Genomic DNA, 19853 nt, shown 5'->3' on the forward strand with positions numbered 1-19853 from the left:
ACTCATTCTGGGGGGTCCTAAGGAGCTCCCAGGCCAGATGGGATATAGTCTCTCCAGCGAATTCTGGGTCTTCCCCAGGGTCGTCTCTCTGCCCAGTGGGATATGTCCGGAAAAACCTCCATAGGGAGGCGCCCAGGGGGCATCCTGATCAGATGTCCAAACTACCTCATTTACAAGCAAACAAAACTTATTTCCAAGCAATTATTTTCATATATTTAGGTTTAAAATAGCTTCATTGACACCAAGGTGGCACCAAAGTCAGATTCCTTGCTTGTTTGCACAGACTTGGCAAACTGGTTCAAGTTGTGCAAATGCACCAGTACCACTGTTAGAGAATCACCCCCACAGCATGATGTTGCCACACCATGCTTTACAGTTGCTACAGTGTTTTTTTGGACACATGAAAGCCTCACCTTGCCTTCTCCAAACATACTTTTTTTAAATCATTGTGGTAAGACAACGTATTGTTTCATAATTTTGTTTCATCTGAGAGCTGACAGTTTCAGTTCTCTTACAGACCTTGGCAAAGTGATGACACATCCGAATAACTTGTACCTGAATCGTGAAGATCTTTAAAACTGTCATTGTTTCAAAATATCTCCCAAAAAACAACACTTTACATAATTACATAGCTCTACAATTCTTCATCTTAGATCCTAGCTAAGTTTCTTTGTAATCTTTCAGAGATTTGCTCAATCCTATAAGTGCTGTCAAATAAATACATTTTAAATCAAAAAGACAAAGATTGTCGGCTTGCAGTCAGTTGTAACTAGTGAGAAGTCAAGTTAAAGACATGTTTGAGTCTGCACGTATAATTTTGACCTTGTGTGGATCAGATAACATTAGCAATAAACTTAGACATGTACACCCGGCTCCTGTTTTTACGAGCCATAAAAAATCCCGGATTTATGGAAAAAGACCAAAGGTAAAATAATAATGACATTTATGTCCATGATGTGTGTATGTAAACTTCTGACCAGAATTTGAGTCACGTGTCCTACACAAATAAAACCTCATGGGTCTGACACGTGAAGGGGGGGGCAGCACAAGGGATCCATCGTGCGGCCAAATGGCGTAGAGATGCTGCACCTGTTGAGATCGCTGCGGACAGCTGTGTAAGGTTGGCACCAACGTCAGCCCCAGAGTTTGGGCCACATGTGTGAGAGGGCTGCTCTGACATCACTCGCTGATATAGGGGCGCTTCCCAGCCAACGGACGGGCAGTGAGGTGGAGGAGACAGTGGAAGAACGAGGTAAACGGGCGGCGTAGGAGGAGGTGATGCCTAAGTCATGGTCTGAACGTCGAAGAGCTCGCTTGCGTCTGTCCGCAAACAAACCAGCGACGATGTGACACAGGAGGAGCATCATCTACTGGGTTCGCATCCTAGGAGAGGCTGATTGGAAGAGACGCAGCTCCCGCAACCTTCGCCTGGCTCTCTTTTTTGACTTAGTCTGTCTGACCGTCCCTCAGTTGCTGTTCTCACAACTCCTCTATCCTGCACTGTGCTTTGCTCTCTCTATACTCTGTCTTTTATCCAGTCTCTCTCTCTCTCTCTCTCTCTCTCTCTCTCTCTCTCTCTCTCTCTCTCTCTCTCTCTCTCTCTCTCTCTCTCTCTCTCTATGCAGCTGTGTGTGAAAGTATGTGGCGAGGGCTCTTGTGTTTGAACAGCATCCGGACGCAGGTTATTTTTTGCATCACTGAGGACTTCTGACATGCGGAACCCTTTTCGTCCCTCCCCAGGCTTTTTACTGCTGCTCGGATGTTCCCGGGGTTCCCTTTCATTTCTCGGCGACGTGCCGCAACGCCAGCCTTTAAGTCCACTTTCACCTTTTTTTTTTTACTTTTTTTTTTTATTTTTTTTACAACCTGTAGTGGACTAAGGTCTTTATCACCTGTGCGTTTAATGCTGGAGGGTCTTGGTAGCAGTAGAACCAAGGGATTTACTGGGACTGGGGCGCGGAGAAACAGGGGCTTGTCACTGGATCATTGTGTATCAGACAGGATGCGATAATTCTTTTTGTCAAGGATGTGACCACCATGGCTTCGCATCCATGCTGCCCCATTCTTGCTCTCACCCCCCTCGCCTCCAATGCACACCCTAAGCCCACGCACTCTTCATCTCAGCAGGGCTTGATTTAGACACTGCTGACTTTGTCGCCACCATGCCTTCAGTCCCAAAGCTCCACCGGTGCCAAGCAGGTTGACTTAAGTCTTGTGGTTTTTCTCCAAGCCTACTCGGGCCAACTTCCTGCCACAAGTGCACGTGATGCACAGCAGCAAACCTCTCAAAGTATTTTCTCCCTCTCTCTCTCTCTCTCTCTCTCTCTCTCTCTCTGTCTGTCTGTCTGTCTCTCTTTCTCTTTCTCTCTCTCTCTCTCTTTCTCTGTCTCTCTCTCATTCAACAGACCTATTCAAAAATAATGAAGTCATGCCGTTTCTAACGGTTCCAGACGCTGATGTCATGAATGTCAGTCTCCTCTTAAATCTTTTGCGCACACAGTACAAGAGCACATGGAATCCTCCAAACTGGCACATGCTGTCTCAGAAGATCCTGGTTGGACTCTGTACTCTCAGCTTCCATCTGAATCACAGTTATTTATTTGGCTTGACATTTTTTTCCTCTCTCTCTCTCTCTCTTCACGATTTTTTTTTCATCTGGAAGGGAAGGGGTTAACAGGCTGTGAATTCTTGATTGCCAACTCCCAGGATCGTATCTCCTGTAACCCAAATCAGGGCCATCTGCGCTGGGCGTATGCCTCCTTTCCCCCCTGGCCTACTGCACTCAAAGCTTCTCTGTGCTGTGGTTTGCCCAGCCCCGTCACGTGACTTCTCTGAAAGTGCCCCCTCCTTCTTCCTCCCTCTTTATTTCCAGTAAACTGTTTGAAAGGAGGGGGTGACTCACACTAAAACCAGCTTCCCTTTAACCACAGCTTGTTAAAGAATTTGTCAACGTGGACCCAGGGGTGCATCTGTGTGTGTGTGTGTGTGTGTGTGTGTGTGTGTGTGTGTGTGTGTGTGTGTGTGTGTGTGTGTGTGTGTGTGTGTGTGTGTGTGTCGACAGATTTGAATGTGCGCTTCTTCCTTTTCTTGATTCTTGATACGGGACTGTAACGTCAGTTGCGTCACGAGTTCTTAATGAGTCCACTTCCTGTAGCCGACAGAGCAGGCGCGGGCTTGTCAGGAGTTAATGAGATGAAGTTTAGATGTCGCCGTGCTGGAGATGTCCTCTGTGTGAAAGATATTCATTCAGAAAAAAAAGGAGGGTGGGGGGGGTACATGCTGTTGAGTTGTGTGTAGACTGTGCATAGATCTTTCCCTGTCTCATGCTTGCTTTTCCAAATAGAGTAGAAAGTGTCTTTTTGTCTGTGACTGGACTGTAATAAATGAGTATACCAGGATCATATATTCTGTGTAATATTTTTAAAATGCTAAATTAAAAAAGACAAGAACAAAAGTAGAGATGTACCAATCAGTCGGTCCTGACTAACGATTTCTGGTCTGCCAGTTTCACTTTTTTCAAGTGCTATAACACATAAAACGGAAATTACAACATTATCCTCATTTATAGGGGAGTGGCCCCCTGGTGGTCAGAGAGCAGGGAACTTGCATCCTGGAGAGGCTGCAAGGTTCCTGGTTCAACTCCCGCAGACTCGGGGTCCCTGAGCAAGACCGTTTGATCCAGGACTCTCCCCGGACGCCGCACAGTGGCAGCCCTCTGCTCAAGGAATGGTTAAACGCAGAGGACAAATTACATCGGAATGCATTTTGCAATGAAAAATAAAGATAATCAATTAAATTAACTTCTTATCCATCAAGTTCCAAACTTTTATCTTATTTTTATAAAAGGATGTAAAAGTTCATTAAAGTACCTACTGTTGTAATGCCTGTGTAAACCAAAAAGGGTAGGTGTTCTTAGTTTTGATGCATTTAATGAACAAAAAAATAAATATTTGACCCTCTGATCACTGATTAGAGCCAGAAAGATTGGCCCATAACGATCTCTGGTCGATTGATTGGTGCATCTCTAAACAAAAGAACGGTTTGAAAGGATCTATTTGCCAATTCTGGAACCGATCCTTGGTATACAGGTCATACATATGTGCTAATAAAATATAAACATGGCATTGTAAAATTCTCAACCCTCTAGAGTTCATGAATAAACTGAAAGAAATCATTTATGTCTGGTTTATTCCCCTGTATTGTTAGTAAATGTAGCCCCTGATATTAGTTTCATCAATTGAAATGTGTCGGCAGCTGTTCCATGCATTATCCTGTTGACTTGAGTCAATCTTGGTATATAACCTGTGGCACTACCATAGAACGGACCGAGGAGGGGGCAATCCATAGCTTTACTGGACCCCCACTGCACCCCCCCCCCCCCCCACACACCACCTAGACAGTCTTATATACATCAGTTATGATCTTAAGAGAGCAAAAGGAACCGTGAGGTACAACCTTATTTGCCTGCGCTATCAATACCACTGTCCTTTACTTTTTTTGGTCCAATATAGGGCATCTGCATTGTTGCTTGAAATCGTCCACTGGGTATGATCTTCCAAAATGTAACTCCTCCTAGCCTAAATCATCCTGCTGCTGTTAACTGGGGTGGAGAACTGGGATAGCGTTTGGGAGGACACATCCCTGGCAAGCTGCCAGGGAAAGACGTTGATTTTCCTTTAGCCGCCAGTGGCAGAGTCAGGATGTCTGAATCCCAGCCATCCTAGATAGATGCCTCCATGGCCCAGAAATGCACAAAGGAGAGAGAATCCAAGTATGCAGTTCAACTGTTGTAAATCACAGTGTCACAAGTTGACGCATACACTCACTGACGCTCTTTGGCCCCCTCCCCTTGTCTCCTCTGGGACCCTTTGTTCAGGCTCCGATGATATTTTCAAGCTCTCTGACTATTTTTATGGCCCCCCACTGCATGAGCCAAAAGTTCAACTGCAGCACCTAAATAACTTGTGGAAGTGTCATGATGTCTGAAAACAACAGAATCCGCTGTGATTGGCTCTGCAGAGGTCTGGCCGCGCCGGATCCGTCGTTGTTGTCAGGTGTCCCAGACACTGTACTCTGTGGTTCAGCCGTAAAGCAGCCTCGCACATTCCTTCCCTCCATGTATCTGACCAGCTGAGCTGCTTACACACACACACACACACACACACACACACACACACACACACACACACACACACACACACACACACACACACACACACATATCCTTGTCTCATGTACATAATGAGGACAGTGCCTTCACTTCCATAGACTTCCATTCATCATCTAGCCTTTCTATGGTCTAACCCTGACCCAAACCCTAACCTAAACCTAAACCTGACCCCTGGCCCAGAAGAAAGTGAGGACCAAAAAAAGGTCCTCACTTTAGATCAAAGTCATCACTTTACCAGCAAAATGAGCAAAAATGTTCTCACTCAGCTGCAAGTACAAGAACAAACGCACACACACACACACACACACACACACACAGAAGCACACGTGCACATACAGAGACCGGGGGAAATTAAAACTACTGGGTTGTCTAAGGAGAAACTTTCATGATTGGACATCAGTGGAGGCAGAAATTCAAATCGAGAACCAATCAGATTGGGTGTCTCTTTGCTCCCCCCACCACCTTATTAGGCTGCCTCCCATGTCTGTCATATTTCCTGTCTGTTGGGCTGCACCGCACAAAGAATGTAATCAGTACCGAATTGGTTTTATTGACCATATAAGGTATGATACTGTATTACAAGCCTCCCCTCTGGACTTCATGAAGCAAGAGAAAAAAAAAAGAATCGGACAGAGGCCTTACCTTTTTTATTATTATTATTAATATGACTTATAAGGTTTTCCTCCCTTAACTTTAAACTGTTTTATTAAAGAACAAATCTTTATTCTTCAGAAAACTAAACATTAAGAACAGCAAATAATCAGATTTATTTTGTTGCTCTAAGCTGTGTAAGAAGGATTCATATATTCCTGTATCAAATGGCAAATAATAGCATATTTTTGGTTACTTTTAGCAAGGCCTTCATATAGGTACAATTAATGCATGCATTTGCTACACTAATTTCTGCACATCTTTTCGTTGATGCAAGTTAAAACATCCTTCAGAGAAATTTGAAAGGAGTAAATCAGATGCACTGTTCTCTAAATGTATATTTATAATTGTAGCTAATTTAAATTTAGCACTTCAAATTTCTTTGTTTTCCAGTTTAATGTTCTACCCTCTAAAGATAAATTAGGCCTAAATCCTTAAAACATTTGTTATGTTCAATTTTTTACATCCCAGAACTTGTAATAAAATCTGCTGGGTAAAATCATGCATTTTATTATATATGAAGTAGATCTAAAATATCTTTCCTAAGCTAAACATTCTGAGACATCATAACAAAAATAATTGAATTAGATTGATGCCTTTTAAGGAAAAAACTGAAATTATAAAGTAAATTATAAAATAAAGTAAATTATAAAAGTTGAATCTGTTGCAGATCTTTCTTTATTGGGAAATCTCTGTTTTTTGCTTGTATGAAAATCTATTTCAAAACACATTCAGGTCTTTTAAATCAGAAGATTTGTTTTAAACATTTTGGAAAATATTTACATTTGCCTAAAGTATTTTAAGAAACATAAAAATCTGTATTACAGGTGAAAAAAATCTTTAGTTTAATACTTAGAAATCACGTCTGTCTTGAAATAATCATTTTCCTTTTACCTTCACACTGAGAGAAGCATCCATAAAGGGGAGATTTTGTACATGCAGCGCTGCCTGTGCGTTCACACAGTCTTCCCAAACAGGTTGAAGCGTCTCTTCCTGGAATATTCAGGACAAATCTGTGTCACTGGAGTGAAAAGAGGCCTTTGTTATTTTGTCAGGAGCGATAGGGCAACAGCAGCGGAAAAGTCCTGGATTTCTGAGTCACAGGAATGACCACAGGCTGCTGTTTTCTTCTCACATTACCACTTAAAATAATTATTAAGGCACCAGCATTAAGTTATAGATGTGCAAAAACCAGCTCGGTGTCACAGCAGGCTGTAAAGCACGTTGAGAAAGAGAAAATTGTGATTTATTCAGAGTAGAAGACAGGTGAATCAGAGGATTTTAATGCAAACTTGAACACATTTACAGCTGTAGGATGCTTCTAATCTTTGTGCAGAAACTGTCTCCATCTTAAAATGGTCTTTTTAAGAAATATTTAGTGGAAATATAATTGTTTAACATTAAAACGGTTGCTTCTTTGCAGCACAATTACTTTGTCTGCAGCATACCCTCTTATTTACCACCTAATTATTATTTTTTTGCATGTATTCGTATAAAAAAATGTCAGCTGGAAACATGGTCATGCAAATGTTTTTAAAGATAAATATTTAAATACTATTATTAAGAAGACTTTGTTTTTTGTAAAATAGAATTCTGAAACTTTGAACAGCAGATAAGACCTAGGGGCTCAGATTATGAGTTAGAAAATCTCTTTAATAGACATTTGAAGTCCTAAAAAAATCTGTTCTGATGTACATCTCATATTTGAAGATTTTTATTCTTTATTTCCTTTGGTACTCAGAAACTGTTAAAGGTCGTTTGATGCAATTTAGTTTACAGGAGAACACAAGAACCTCCTGACGTTACTGCTTTCGCTCAGCTTATAGTTTTACTGGAGGGATTGGAAAAACAAGTTTTTCTTTCACGGTTCCCTTCATTTTCATAGTAGAGGGGTTTCAGATTCAAAAGCACACCAAAAAAAAAAAAAAAAACAGTTAAAGCTCATTCTTTTGTCACCCCTAATTTCCTAAATTAAGTTTTTTTTTTTTTTGGCTGAAATAATTTGCTGTCATCATTCTGCAAACGTGAATAAAAAAGCAACACAGCAGATTTGTTCACACGCCCCTTTCACATAAATTAGATTATTACTCAGCCACATAGATTATACTATTGCCCATAAATTTTGAATAATTTTGCCTCTAGACAAATTTTTGTTTTTATTTTGGTTCATTTGGAAGAGCCTAGGAGCTAGTAAAACTTTAAGAAAATATACATTTTATCTGACAACAATAAATTGCCTTCGTTACATCGTTTCAGGAGAACAGGTCAAACTATTTTATTCCAACTTTCCAAGTCAACAAGAGTATAAGAAAGAAACTTTTAAACAAAACTAACTGTAAGTTAATGAGGTTTACAGCAGCTGAATAATTTATGCAGGTTCAAACAATTTTTCCAATGAATCAGAAGTTATTTTCATGAATGTAACGTGTTGAATCAAACATAGTTAATCGTAAACAGTTTGAGAAATTGTGATAAAAGTTTTAGCTTTTTTATTGGATTCACTGATTTAAAACAAAAAGCAAGGATTTGAATGTGTTCCCTGACAACAACAAAAAAAGCTATTCTATTTTATAAGTTTAAACGCAAAAGAAAAATCATGTGATATATGAATATCAGCTAACCTAAATGGGAATGTAACACATTTCTTAACTTCTTTTTTAAAAATTATTTTTTTCAGGATTTTGCATCCCGAGCGAAAGCCGCTGTCCAGAAGCTCATCCAGAAGGTCGGGTTCTTTGGCATTTTAGCCTGCGCCTCTGTGAGTTTAATCCATCAGCTTTCAAGTCATTGTCTCGCACCTTCCAACAGACACAATTACAAAGCGAGCAAAGTAGATAAACAAAAATACTTTATGCTGTTCAGTTGTTTTTTATTATTATTATTTCTTGTGTAGAATCGACACAAAAAGTGTAAAATCACACTTTCCCCTCTTTCAGATCCCGAATCCATTGTTTGACCTGGCCGGGTTAACATGTGGACATTTCTTGGTGCCCTTCTGGACTTTTTTTGGGGCGACACTGATCGGGAAGGCCGTGATCAAAATGCACATTCAGGTGAGAGAAACGTAAATGTGCTGGTTTGTTCCTCTCTCCCGTAACTCTTGTAAAAGAAGTGCCTGGCATGTCTGCTTCTATAATGTATCCTGTTTCCTGCCTTTAATGCTGTTGAAATTTTTGTTTAAATCTATATCCTCTGTGCAGTTGTAACGGACAGCTGTGTTATGCAATGACTCACTGTCAGCATCTCGGCACTGTGGCAGCTGCTCACAGGGAGGCCATTTTGTGCAGCAGTTAGCAAGGGGAGTCAACCATTTTGTGGCTGCAGCAGCAGCAGCCCCTGTGTACTGTACAACAGACTGAAAACTCACAGGAAAGTTTCCAAAAGCCCAACTAAGAAACTACAGTTGGTAGTTCTGGCACTACCGATGTTTCATCTAATCCTGGAAAATCCTCAATTTGTGTCCAGGAATTTGCAGTATGTCCGTGATTAGCGTCAGGAGCTTAGCGTTTTGTTTTCCAAGCAGAGTCGGGAATGTGCTCGTGGTGACGCACGGGAGGGGTCCAGGGCAAGCACCAAATCGCCGTTTAAAAGATGTGCAGGTTTGCAGAGAGCGAACGTTACAGCAGATAAACGTTGTCTGTGGGAGGTGATGGAGACGGAGGAGAGAGGGACAGATGGGGTGAGGGGAAGGCGGGGGAGCGGTTGCATGTGGGGCAGGCACAATCACACATACAGGACCAGATTACACCCAGGGGTCCCTGGGGCCCCCCCACTGGTAGAGGTGTGTCCTTCTCTGTCTCTCAGAAAGAAAGACTTCTCCAGGCTCTCCGGCATGCCTGGGGGCCCAGTCTGCTTGGTCTAATTTACATCAAATTCAACTTTTGGTTGCAATGAAAACTGTTCAGTAATTTACAGTGTGTGAGCAGAAAGCAGAAAGAAACACTGCAGCAGAGCAGGTGACGGTCTCACTTATGGCCCAAGAGGGAACAAAAGGGGATTTTGAGACCTTGTGTGTGTGAGTGAAAGTGTGTGTATCTGTGTGTGTATTTCTGTGTACTCCAAAGCGTTATATTTGATCTTTGTACCTGTGCTTCAGGTGTGTCCTCACCCGTCTCCAAGGAGGGAGGATTTTTTTTTATTTGCCGCCGCTTCCGTCTTTTGTTCCTCTGAATGCGTGCTGCTGAATGGTTAACGTCACCGGCTTTGTGACGCCGCGGGTCACTTGAGGCTCACCGGTGATGTCACCAAAGTGCACACTTTGGACCCTTGGGACAGGTGTTTTATTTTTTTTTTTTTTCCTGAGAACAGAAACTGTGAGGTGTGGCAGAAAGCAGAGTGCAGGAGAAGGAAAAGATGCTACAGTTCCACTCTTATTACTTGTTGTGAACACATGGTCAGAGCTGCTGAAACATGTTGGGAACCGCTGCGAGTTGATTTCACCTGGTTAGATAGTGTGTGTGTATCTGTGTGTGTGTTCTTTTGTTGACATTATCGGTTAGCAGAATTAAGCGAGTCAAGACAATGTCATCAGTTTCCGAGCAGACCGTTTCTGGGGATCTTAGTCAGCTTTCCTGACATCTTGCACTCTCGTCCTCCTTCCTCATATCTTAGGTGATGGCTCATGTGTCAGTGTTTGTCGGAGCTGCTCGTCCACAGAAAGACAAGCCGAAAGAAGTTCCTTTAATTAAGTTAACCGCGGTACTGTCGTACCTGTTCGTTTCAGCACGGCGAAAAACAAACCGCAAGAATTGAGCCGACGAACTTTGTGTGCCCATTTCTATGCATTTAACTGCGCTTAAATGTTGATTTGAATCAACATTTTTTTTAGCATAAATAATGTGTGCTCAGCTGCAAAAAAGACACTTAAAATGTTCTTAACCAACTGAATTTGCTGAACGTTAGGATCATGCTGCAAAAAATAATTCATTTAACTTCTCTAATAAATTAGTTATGTTTCGAGTACTTTGATTTTGCATAGAATTTGTGCCTTAATTTTTTTTTTTATCTCGAGTCATCCTTAATATGCTTGTAAAATTTAGGGTCAGCTTGATGAGTACCGAACACACCTCTGCTGGGTCTCACTTAGCTGTAGAATCATGAGCACCTTCTTTGGTTTGTCCTGCATGTCTAAATGAAACAGCAAATAAGAAATGATTTTTGACAAAAACATTAATTGTTACTGAAATCGTAAAAAAAGATTTCAATCTGCAACGTTTTTTCTTGACAACCACTGCAAGATCCAGCTTTAGTCAATATTTTTTGTTAAATCCTGATCAAAATATTAGCTCTTCACTGTAACAGCTGTTACGCTCGCTTTAAATTAAAATGATTTTAACAGCTAATATATAATGCTCCCCAAAATTACTTTCTCCCAGTATCAGAAAGCCCAACAAATAATTACACGGCAACAAGTCCTTGTTGTTGTATTTTTTTCAGACATGTTTGTTCTCATTTGTTCTGTTTAACCACAACAGCACACAGAGGCTTAACCACCACACAAAGAGTAGGACCAGCATACGACAATACATGGATGACCTGGATTACATGTTACATAAGCTGAGAGCGAACACTGTAACAAAGAACTGATCAAAGCGCCCTGTCACATGAAATTAAAATTGCCGTCCAGGCGAACTGGTGCCGAATGATGTGTGGCGTGATCGTTGGTACTGAGCTTGCTGCACGGACATGCTTTGCTGTTTATTCACCTGTATCCTACTTTATCTGGCTTTATCTGAGATCTGCAATGTCCCAGTTACTGATGATCCCTGTTAAATAAACCACCTCAGTCAGGCCTGTTTTCAGAGTTGGGGTCAAGGGAAATCTTAAACCTGTCACTCAAGGTGTATTCGCTTATAATCAGGACTGATCTTCAGTGTTTAAAGATGCATATGCATTGTGAGAAATATGTCAGCCCCAGTTCACATAGAAGCTGTTTTTAAAGCCTTTGGCTGGTCAACATATATGTATATATATATATATATATATATATATATATATATATATATATATATATATATATATATATATATATATATCTATATATATATATATATATATATATATATATATATATATATATATATATATATATATATGTGTGTGTGTGTATTTATATATATATATATACATATACATATACATATACATATATATATATATATATATATATATATTCACATTTGCTGAGAATCTTAAATCATGCAAATAGTGTTTAGGGTCTGATAAGCCTCATGCTCAGTCCAAAAAAATCCCATATCAGTCCCTTTGCAAACAATATCAATTACTGTGTTGTGCATTAATTGACTTTGTAAAGTGCCTTAAGATGACATGTTTCATGAATTGGCGCTATATAAATAAAATTTTATTAAATTGAATTTAATTAATATAAACCTTCTAAATATTCTTTTTTTGTAGTATTAGTTTCTACAGATCTTTTTAAATGAGCAAGGAAAAAGTACTCTTGGTTTCCTCCTCATATTCTCAGTTTACAAGACAGTAACCTACAAAGGCAAGTAAAGTATTCTCCAAAATTAGGTCAGCTAGTGTGTGCATGTTCTAGACCCCCTCACCCCCAACATGACACCGAGCCTGTACGAGCCAGGATGGCCGCCACGGCCGCCTGTTCCTCCCCGCTGTCCCGGTGACTAAGCAGCAATCAAGCCGGACAGGAACTGAATACAGACCCCCCCCCCCCCCCCCCCCCCCCCCCAAAAATAGTGACACATCGCCTTCAGGTCCTCAACTCCTCTGTCCTTGTGTTCCTTACGCACAGACCCAGATGCACATGCACACTTGATGCTTTGCTGACAGCCTCTTTGATAAGCTGACCTAGTGTCTTCTGTTGGTGATGTGTCACACACTCTAGGCCTCTCATTTCTTGGCCACCATGACCGCTTTCACCAAAAACCACTTTAGGCTTACAAGGCATGGGGTTTAGGCATGATGATGTGTCTGATGGTGGTGGTTGAGGGGTGTGGGGGGGTATTACTGGTCAAACTATGATGCACACACAGTGCCTTGTTCAACACCCCAGCGGCGACCTTATGGCTCAGTAACTGACTCGTTCCTTCTCTGTGTGCTTCTTTGTAATACAGAAACTGTTTGTGATCATCACCTTCAGCAAGCACATTGTGGAGCAGATGGTCTCCCTCATTGGGTGAGTAAGCCTGATCTTGTGTGTGTGTTTGTATGTGTGTGTGTGTTTGCAATCCGAAAGCATCCCATGCAATGGCAAATCAAAATGTTGGAGCAGAACCAGACAGTTCAGGTGCCCCCTGGTTGGCGACGGGGCGTTCGGGTTAATCAGTCAGTTGTTTTCCAAACTCTGGCTTCCGTTCCTCCTCCTGGTCGTCCACAGTCGGAAGATTTGGAGTTCACATAGGGATAATGGGAGATTGCATGGGGCTTTATCCTGCATGAAAGACTTTGTTGAGATCTTGAAACAGGAGTTTTGTCACATTCTATTCCCTTTTTGAGCCCTCGCTCTGCTCTGTCCTGATGATTAATAGCTTGGATTTTTCCACTGGCTCACTATGAGCATGAACATGTTCTGGCTCCTTCACAGGACAGGATGGCCTCTTGTCGATCTTTTTCACCACTCACAGTGTGCTGCTATTGCACAACATACTGTACCCCCATCTTGTAGGTCACACAATTCAAATCAAGCGGTGCAGAGGGCATCCAGGTGAGATGTGCAGGCTTGAAGCAGCCTTTAAAGGGATACTTTGAGTTTTTTCCTGCAAGGTTCTGTGAATTTTTTATTTATTTTTTCCAGTAGTAGTTTCCTTACTTGTGATGGGAAGATGTGTCGCAAAGAGATTGTAGAAAAGTTAATCAATCGCCAGATTTGTGGAACTGATAATGTCCGTATCCATGGGATCCGCTATATTAATGGATATTTATGTCTTCTTTCAGAAGAAACCATTATTACTCCTAGTGGTGAAAGTCTATTTTGGCTGTTTTTGAATTTGCCTTTTTAAACCACCTAAAACATTACAATCTCCACATTTTCTGTCATTTATGTAAAAGCAGATAATATATTTTTTTTACTCTCCACTATTTTATTAACATAGCTCTACTGCAAACCTCCTGCAATTTGACATGGATCTACTATAGCTTTGCAAACTCTCATTGGATATAACTTCTCAGAGCTTCACTTGGACAAACCCAAACTATTGAAAGGAAAAAAAAACATTTTACTTGTGTTTGTAGCATTTTATTTTTATCGTATTTATGTAGGCCCAGTTGAATTCCTTGGCAGGGCACTAAAGTTGTCATACTGAATATACCAACTACATTTTTTGAATTAAAGGAGAGTCTTTTTTTAGGAGATCATTTGATGCATAGTGATGGAAGTAAAAAAAAAAAACATATATTGCTCAGGTGCTAGCTCCACTTCCCAAAATAAGGGGTTAAGTCTCAGAGAAGTAGAAAGAGATTTGGTGTATGGTATGTTAGCAGACAGCACCATTTATGTCCTTGCAGAGATGTCAGAGGAAACTACCCTGGACACACCTGCTGCCAGTGAGAGTGCCGCCTATTACGCACATAGTCATACAAAGTCACCTACTTTTACTCTCACACAGTTTCTCCCTCGTACACACTCTGCCCAATTTTGCAGTTTTGAAATGAGACTAGGAGATTGCACCAGCTCCAATATATATATATATATATATATATATATATATATATATATATATATATATATATATATATATATATATATATATATATATATATAATATTTTAGTTATATATATATTTTTTTTTTTTTTGTCATTCTCTTTTTTCTTTCTTTGTGTTGTGTTTTTGCACATTTTGGAAGACCTCTGCCAAAATAAAATATGTAGGAATAAAATCCATTTACAGTTATATTCAGTAAATTTCAATATCACTGAAAAGTTCATTTACTTTAGTCATTTAATTCACCTTGTGAAACACATATAGATTAATTTTACACACAGTCTGTTTTTTTCAAGCCTTTATTTCTTAACTATGAAGAAAATTATTTTTCTTACAGTTAATGAAAGCACATTTAAGGTCAGAACAAAAAAACATTATTAATGCAGAAATATGGGCTTAATTGAAAGTATTTTTCGATGGCTGCTGTTTCAAATGTTCATTTTAATGTGAAAAATTAGCCTCATTGGAACTCTAATTACAATTCTAATTAACTGAATTTGAATGTTGCACAATATTTGTTCGTTATGATCGTTGAAGATTAGTTCAGCCATAGCTAAGAGGAATAGGGATTCGGCAGATATTTGTGTGCTGTGAAGGACCTGTACTCTCAGGCAGTCACTGTTCAATGAGCTGCAGACTCTGGGCAACAGACGATTGGCTGTCGACGGGTTTCATTCTGATTCGCGGCTTGTCTCTTCTCTGCTGGAAGTTTCCCCCTTTTACAACTTGTCAACCGTCGTCTTCCTTCCCTGCGACCGTCTTTCCGCCTTCACCTCTGGTTCTCTGTGTGACACTCTCGCTTTCAGTCACAGTTCTCCTTATGAATGAGTTACCGCCTCACCGCTTGATACCTTTCTGTGCTGGTATACCGCAGCTATAACTGCAAAGATGCTTAAAGGAAAAGTCACCTTGATGCTCGCAGTAGTACAGACACCTGCACACGTCCCCTGCTCCTTGTGGCTGTGTAGGTCTGCATGTGCGTGCATGCAAATACACACCGCACACCTGCCCCTTTGGATGCTTTATTTCTCCGTAGATACCAAAAGCGTGATTTCTTGTATCCTCTTCCCTTCTCACCTCGGCCACAGATGGGTTCATTGTGTAGCCCTGTATTGTTTCATATTGAAAATAAATGTAGTGAAAAGCGCAGCAAAGGCTCTTTAAACATTGGCTGTGATAAAATAAAACTCCTTTTTGATGTCTTTGTTTTGCTTTAGACCCCTAAAATAGTGCAGTGATTGAATGTCCAATGAACATTTTTTTTAGAATTTGATAAATTGTTGCTTAAATCCCCCCCCCCTCTCTAAAGAATGTTCTATGGATCTTTTCACATTTTGTTCGCTGGCTTCGGGGTTCAGTCCCTTCAGTCGGAGAGGATGGTATTTGTGTTTGTGAGTTCCTGAAGTCGCCATTGGACTTTGGTTCTGGTGATCTCATTCTCACATGACATGATGCAATACTACACTTCAAAAATAAAATTCCTCCTTGTCTCTTTGCCTTTTAGGTGAACTCACTGGCACACACACACTCACACACACACACACACACACACACACACACACACACACACACACACACACACACACACACACACACACACACACACACACTCAAAGAAAGAGAGAGAAAATGAACATGCACTCTGTGGCTGTAATTTCTGATGGTGTTTGAGAACATTAAATGATTTACAAAATGTTTTAGCACAAATTGGAGACATGCTGAACGCAACATAATTGTTTCTGCTCTTTACTGATTTAGTTATTTTTTTGTTGGAGGAACTCATTTTGTTGATTGCCTCTGAGTTGTTTATTGTACTCAGTGACATCTTCAGGCTCTAGTGTGGGTTTTCGTATTCATGAGAATGTTGTTGAACAAACCCTTATAGGTGATTCCCCTGAAAGAAAAAAGTGTTTTCAGTAATTCTAAAACTTTTTTTCTGTATTATTTTTCTACTTTTGATGTCTTTTGGCTGTTTTGAAGTGCCTTGTTTCACTTGCAGGGTTTCTCTTTATGTAAATGTGATTATGGAAGGCTGATAAAATCACATTAATGACGTGGCTGTCCAAAAGTTAAGTTGAATTAAGTGTGTAAGAATATCTACAAAATGTTCTTTTTTTTTCGTCGTTTTTTTTCCGAGTGGTGCAAATGTTACTCTGTCTGTTCGCTTCGATTTGCTTTGGCAACACACAATATTTATAAACTGCCTTCTCATATATTTTACCAACCTTGTTTCCATCTATGATTATTTTAGATCATACAAATTTTTAAATAGTTTTAAATAGAACAATAATTATTTTCTTGTTGTAAATTATGCTCCTAATTTCACAACTCATTGCCAAAAGGTTTAGATTTTCAGCAAAAATTAAAATTATTTTTTTTCATATCCTCTCTTAGAATTTTTCTAAGTCAAGAACTTTGCAATATGCTCATTACTATTATCTGTTATCTCCAACACGGTGACTCAAATTTTCCGTTCTGCAGCTCTGGATATTTGATGCCCTTTCAGGATGAGAAAAATAAGTCACATACCTTGACAATTACTCAATTAAATAAACTGTTCTGCTTTTGCTTTTGGAACTGCGAGTTGTTAGTTCTTTGAAAACACTTTGTGTCTCTCAGACAGACGGCTCACCATCTCCTCTGCCGTGCAAAGCGTTTAAAGTTAAATATGTTAGTGATTCAGCTGTAGAAGGAAGATGACAAAGCAAGGTTGACTTTGAACTGTTACAAAGACACAATAAAAGCTCAGCTCAAATGCCTTTTTGGCTCATAGCTAAAGCCGATAAATGTGCCTGGATGGGGCTTGGTGTCTGATCAGACTTGCTAACATTCTGGCACTAATGTGCAGAGGCCTTCTCTTCAAGACTAGCTGTGTAGATCTAGTTGATGTTTCATTCTGGGCAAGATTCTTCAGACTGAAAAAGACTTAAGAACATGTAAAGTGCTTGCTTGCTTGCAGTGGACAGAAAAAAAACATACTCATTGAAATTCCAGGTCTTGTAGTAATAATAAATAAAAGTATGCTAAATTATTTGATGATTTCAAACAAATTTAAGGGTAAAAAAATGAAATGTGCAATTGGCAGGTTGCATAATTGTGTACACCCTCAAAGTCTTTGTGAAAGCATCTTTTGGTTTAACTACATCAGTCTGCTTTGTAACAGGTTTATCAGCATGCCGCACCTTGATTTGGCAATATTTACTTCCACCACCTCGCTAAAGTTCTCCAGAGCGATCGGATTGTGAGGACATGGCTTGTCCACAGCCCTCTCCAGGTGAAGCCACTAATGGCTGTCGGAGGCAGTTATGGACTCTGGCCGATCTGTTTCAAAACTACAACTTTCTTCTGTTGAAGACCTTTCTTTGCTTGATTTGGATTTAGATTTGGATTTAGAAATATGTATCAGTTTCCTTATCTTCAGCTTTCTAACACACACTCGAAGGTTTTGATTTAAAACTAACTGACTAGTGTTGTGAACTGTCTGAACATCTATCCACGTTGACAAGTAAGCCAGTTCCAGCTGAAGAAACAGTGAGATGCAAGTTAGCAGCACCTGCCTTCTCACCAGTCATTTAAGTGCCAACAGCCTTCACTACTTAATAAATCTATCCTACATGGAAATTATTCCTTGAACAGAACTGAATAAATGCATGTAGGAAATACCAAAGAAAGTAAAATGTTGACTTGGACAATAAAACAATCAGAAAAGATTATGCACGTGATATATATTGCTCACAATGTTCAAACAATACCTTATGAATTATAAAACTATGAAACCAGTGCCTAAGAAGAGGTATGTTGTGCAGAGAAATGTTAGCTCTGAGTATAATGGTGCCATCTTTCATGTCAAGATGGTACGCCCACCTTACTGTGACTCAAAAGTTTAAATCTCTACAAAAAAAAATTTTTGTTTAATATTTAATATTCATCTGAGGGCATTTTAAAATATCCATCCACCCATACATTGTTTTTCACCCCAAGATTGGGGGGCAGGGGCAACAGGTCCAGGAGGGAACCCCAGACATCCATCTGCCCAGCAACATCCTCCAGTTTCTTGTGGGGGACCCCAAGGAGCTCCGAGGCCAGATGGGATATAAAGTCCCTCCAGAGTGTTCTGGTTGTATTCTGACACTCAGAAAATCCCAGAGAGAGGCGCCCAGGGGACATCCTGATCAGATGTCCAAACAACCTCAACCAACTCCTTTCAATGCAGAGAAACGGTGGCTCTAATTTGAGCTCCCAAATGCCAGACCCTATCTCTATGGCTGAACACGGCCATCGTCCGGAGGAATCTTGTTTCAGCTGCTTGAATCATCTTCAAAGATGGTGGTGAAATTGTTAAATTCAGAAATGCTTCAGCTGCCTTTTCATGCTTAACATCATAGCTGCTTTGACTCTCTGTGATGCTAAAAAATTAACTTTGTCTTCATCTTCAGCTTTCTAACAGAAACCTGTTATTTTAACTGTACATAATTTGATCCACCTTGACAAAAACATTGCCCTCCTTTCTCTTTTTGCAGTTTGGGCTTTGTGAGCCAGCGAGTTGATGATTTAAAGTAGGAAAGACTCAAAGTCATCCACTGCATGCAGTATTGGAACAGGGAGCTTTCCTCTGTTTGGTCTCAGTCCTCATTTGATCTGAACCAAGGTGCTGTGTTTAGGCTGAACTCCTCAATCTGTGTACCAGTTTTTCAGCCTGTATTAGGAGGAAATCTGCAATGATGATTGCCGCAGGATGGCTTTGGTGTTGAAATGTTAAAGCGCCATCAACTGCACAATTAAGACATGTTTACATCAACTCACCTGAGTGTGGAGGGACTGACTTGAGATTCTAAAAATGTTAGGCGAGAAAAAAGCGTTGGACTACTTTTACGGAAAAACGGTGAAACTAATCAAAACAATGGTTTTGTCTCCTAACTTCTAATCTCGATAAGCCTTTGTTTAATCATCTCGAGTGAGTAAGCCCAACCCATGTCTTGAATAAAGTTTCCAGCCGTGTGTCATGGGAGGAAGTAATTCTGTGGTGCTGAAAGGCATTGACCTGCTTAAAGGGAGAATCCAAACTTCCAAAGCTGATCCAGTGGAGACTGATGTGTTGAGCCCGAGGGGGGGAACCCAGCACGTCTCCATGAAAATGCACCTATTTCCATGCGAGTCCATCTCCAAGGCAGGAGTCCATTAACAGCACAATGGGCTCCCAGGTCTCTGTTCCTGCTGCACGAGGCTGTCAGCTTTAGGAGCTCACAGCAGCCCTGCTCAGGGGGAGGCCAATGGAGAATCCCAGGTCAGGGCTGGACAGCTGGTGCTGGTGTGAACTATCATACCAAAGCTGGGACCAGAAAATTGCTGC

At 40.5% G+C, this 19853-nt stretch overlaps 1 protein-coding gene across 11 annotated transcripts in view; it reads left to right on the forward strand.

Annotated features, from left to right (window-relative positions):
* Positions 1–19853, forward strand: part of LOC105928119 (vacuole membrane protein 1) — an 85492-nt gene that overhangs the window by 48469 nt on the left and 17170 nt on the right. For all 11 annotated transcript variants that reach the window (XM_036143424.1, XM_036143425.1, XM_021317869.2 and 8 more), the window contains 3 exons: positions 8499–8579; positions 8758–8874; positions 12916–12977. In XM_036143424.1, coding sequence (XP_035999317.1) covers positions 8499–8579; positions 8758–8874; positions 12916–12977 — 260 coding nt within the window. The remainder of the gene's footprint in view (positions 1–8498; positions 8580–8757; positions 8875–12915; positions 12978–19853) is intronic.

The sequence above is a fragment of the Fundulus heteroclitus genome, chromosome 11 (genome assembly GCF_011125445.2).
Source record: "Fundulus heteroclitus isolate FHET01 chromosome 11, MU-UCD_Fhet_4.1, whole genome shotgun sequence".
NCBI lineage: Eukaryota > Metazoa > Chordata > Actinopteri > Cyprinodontiformes > Fundulidae > Fundulus > Fundulus heteroclitus.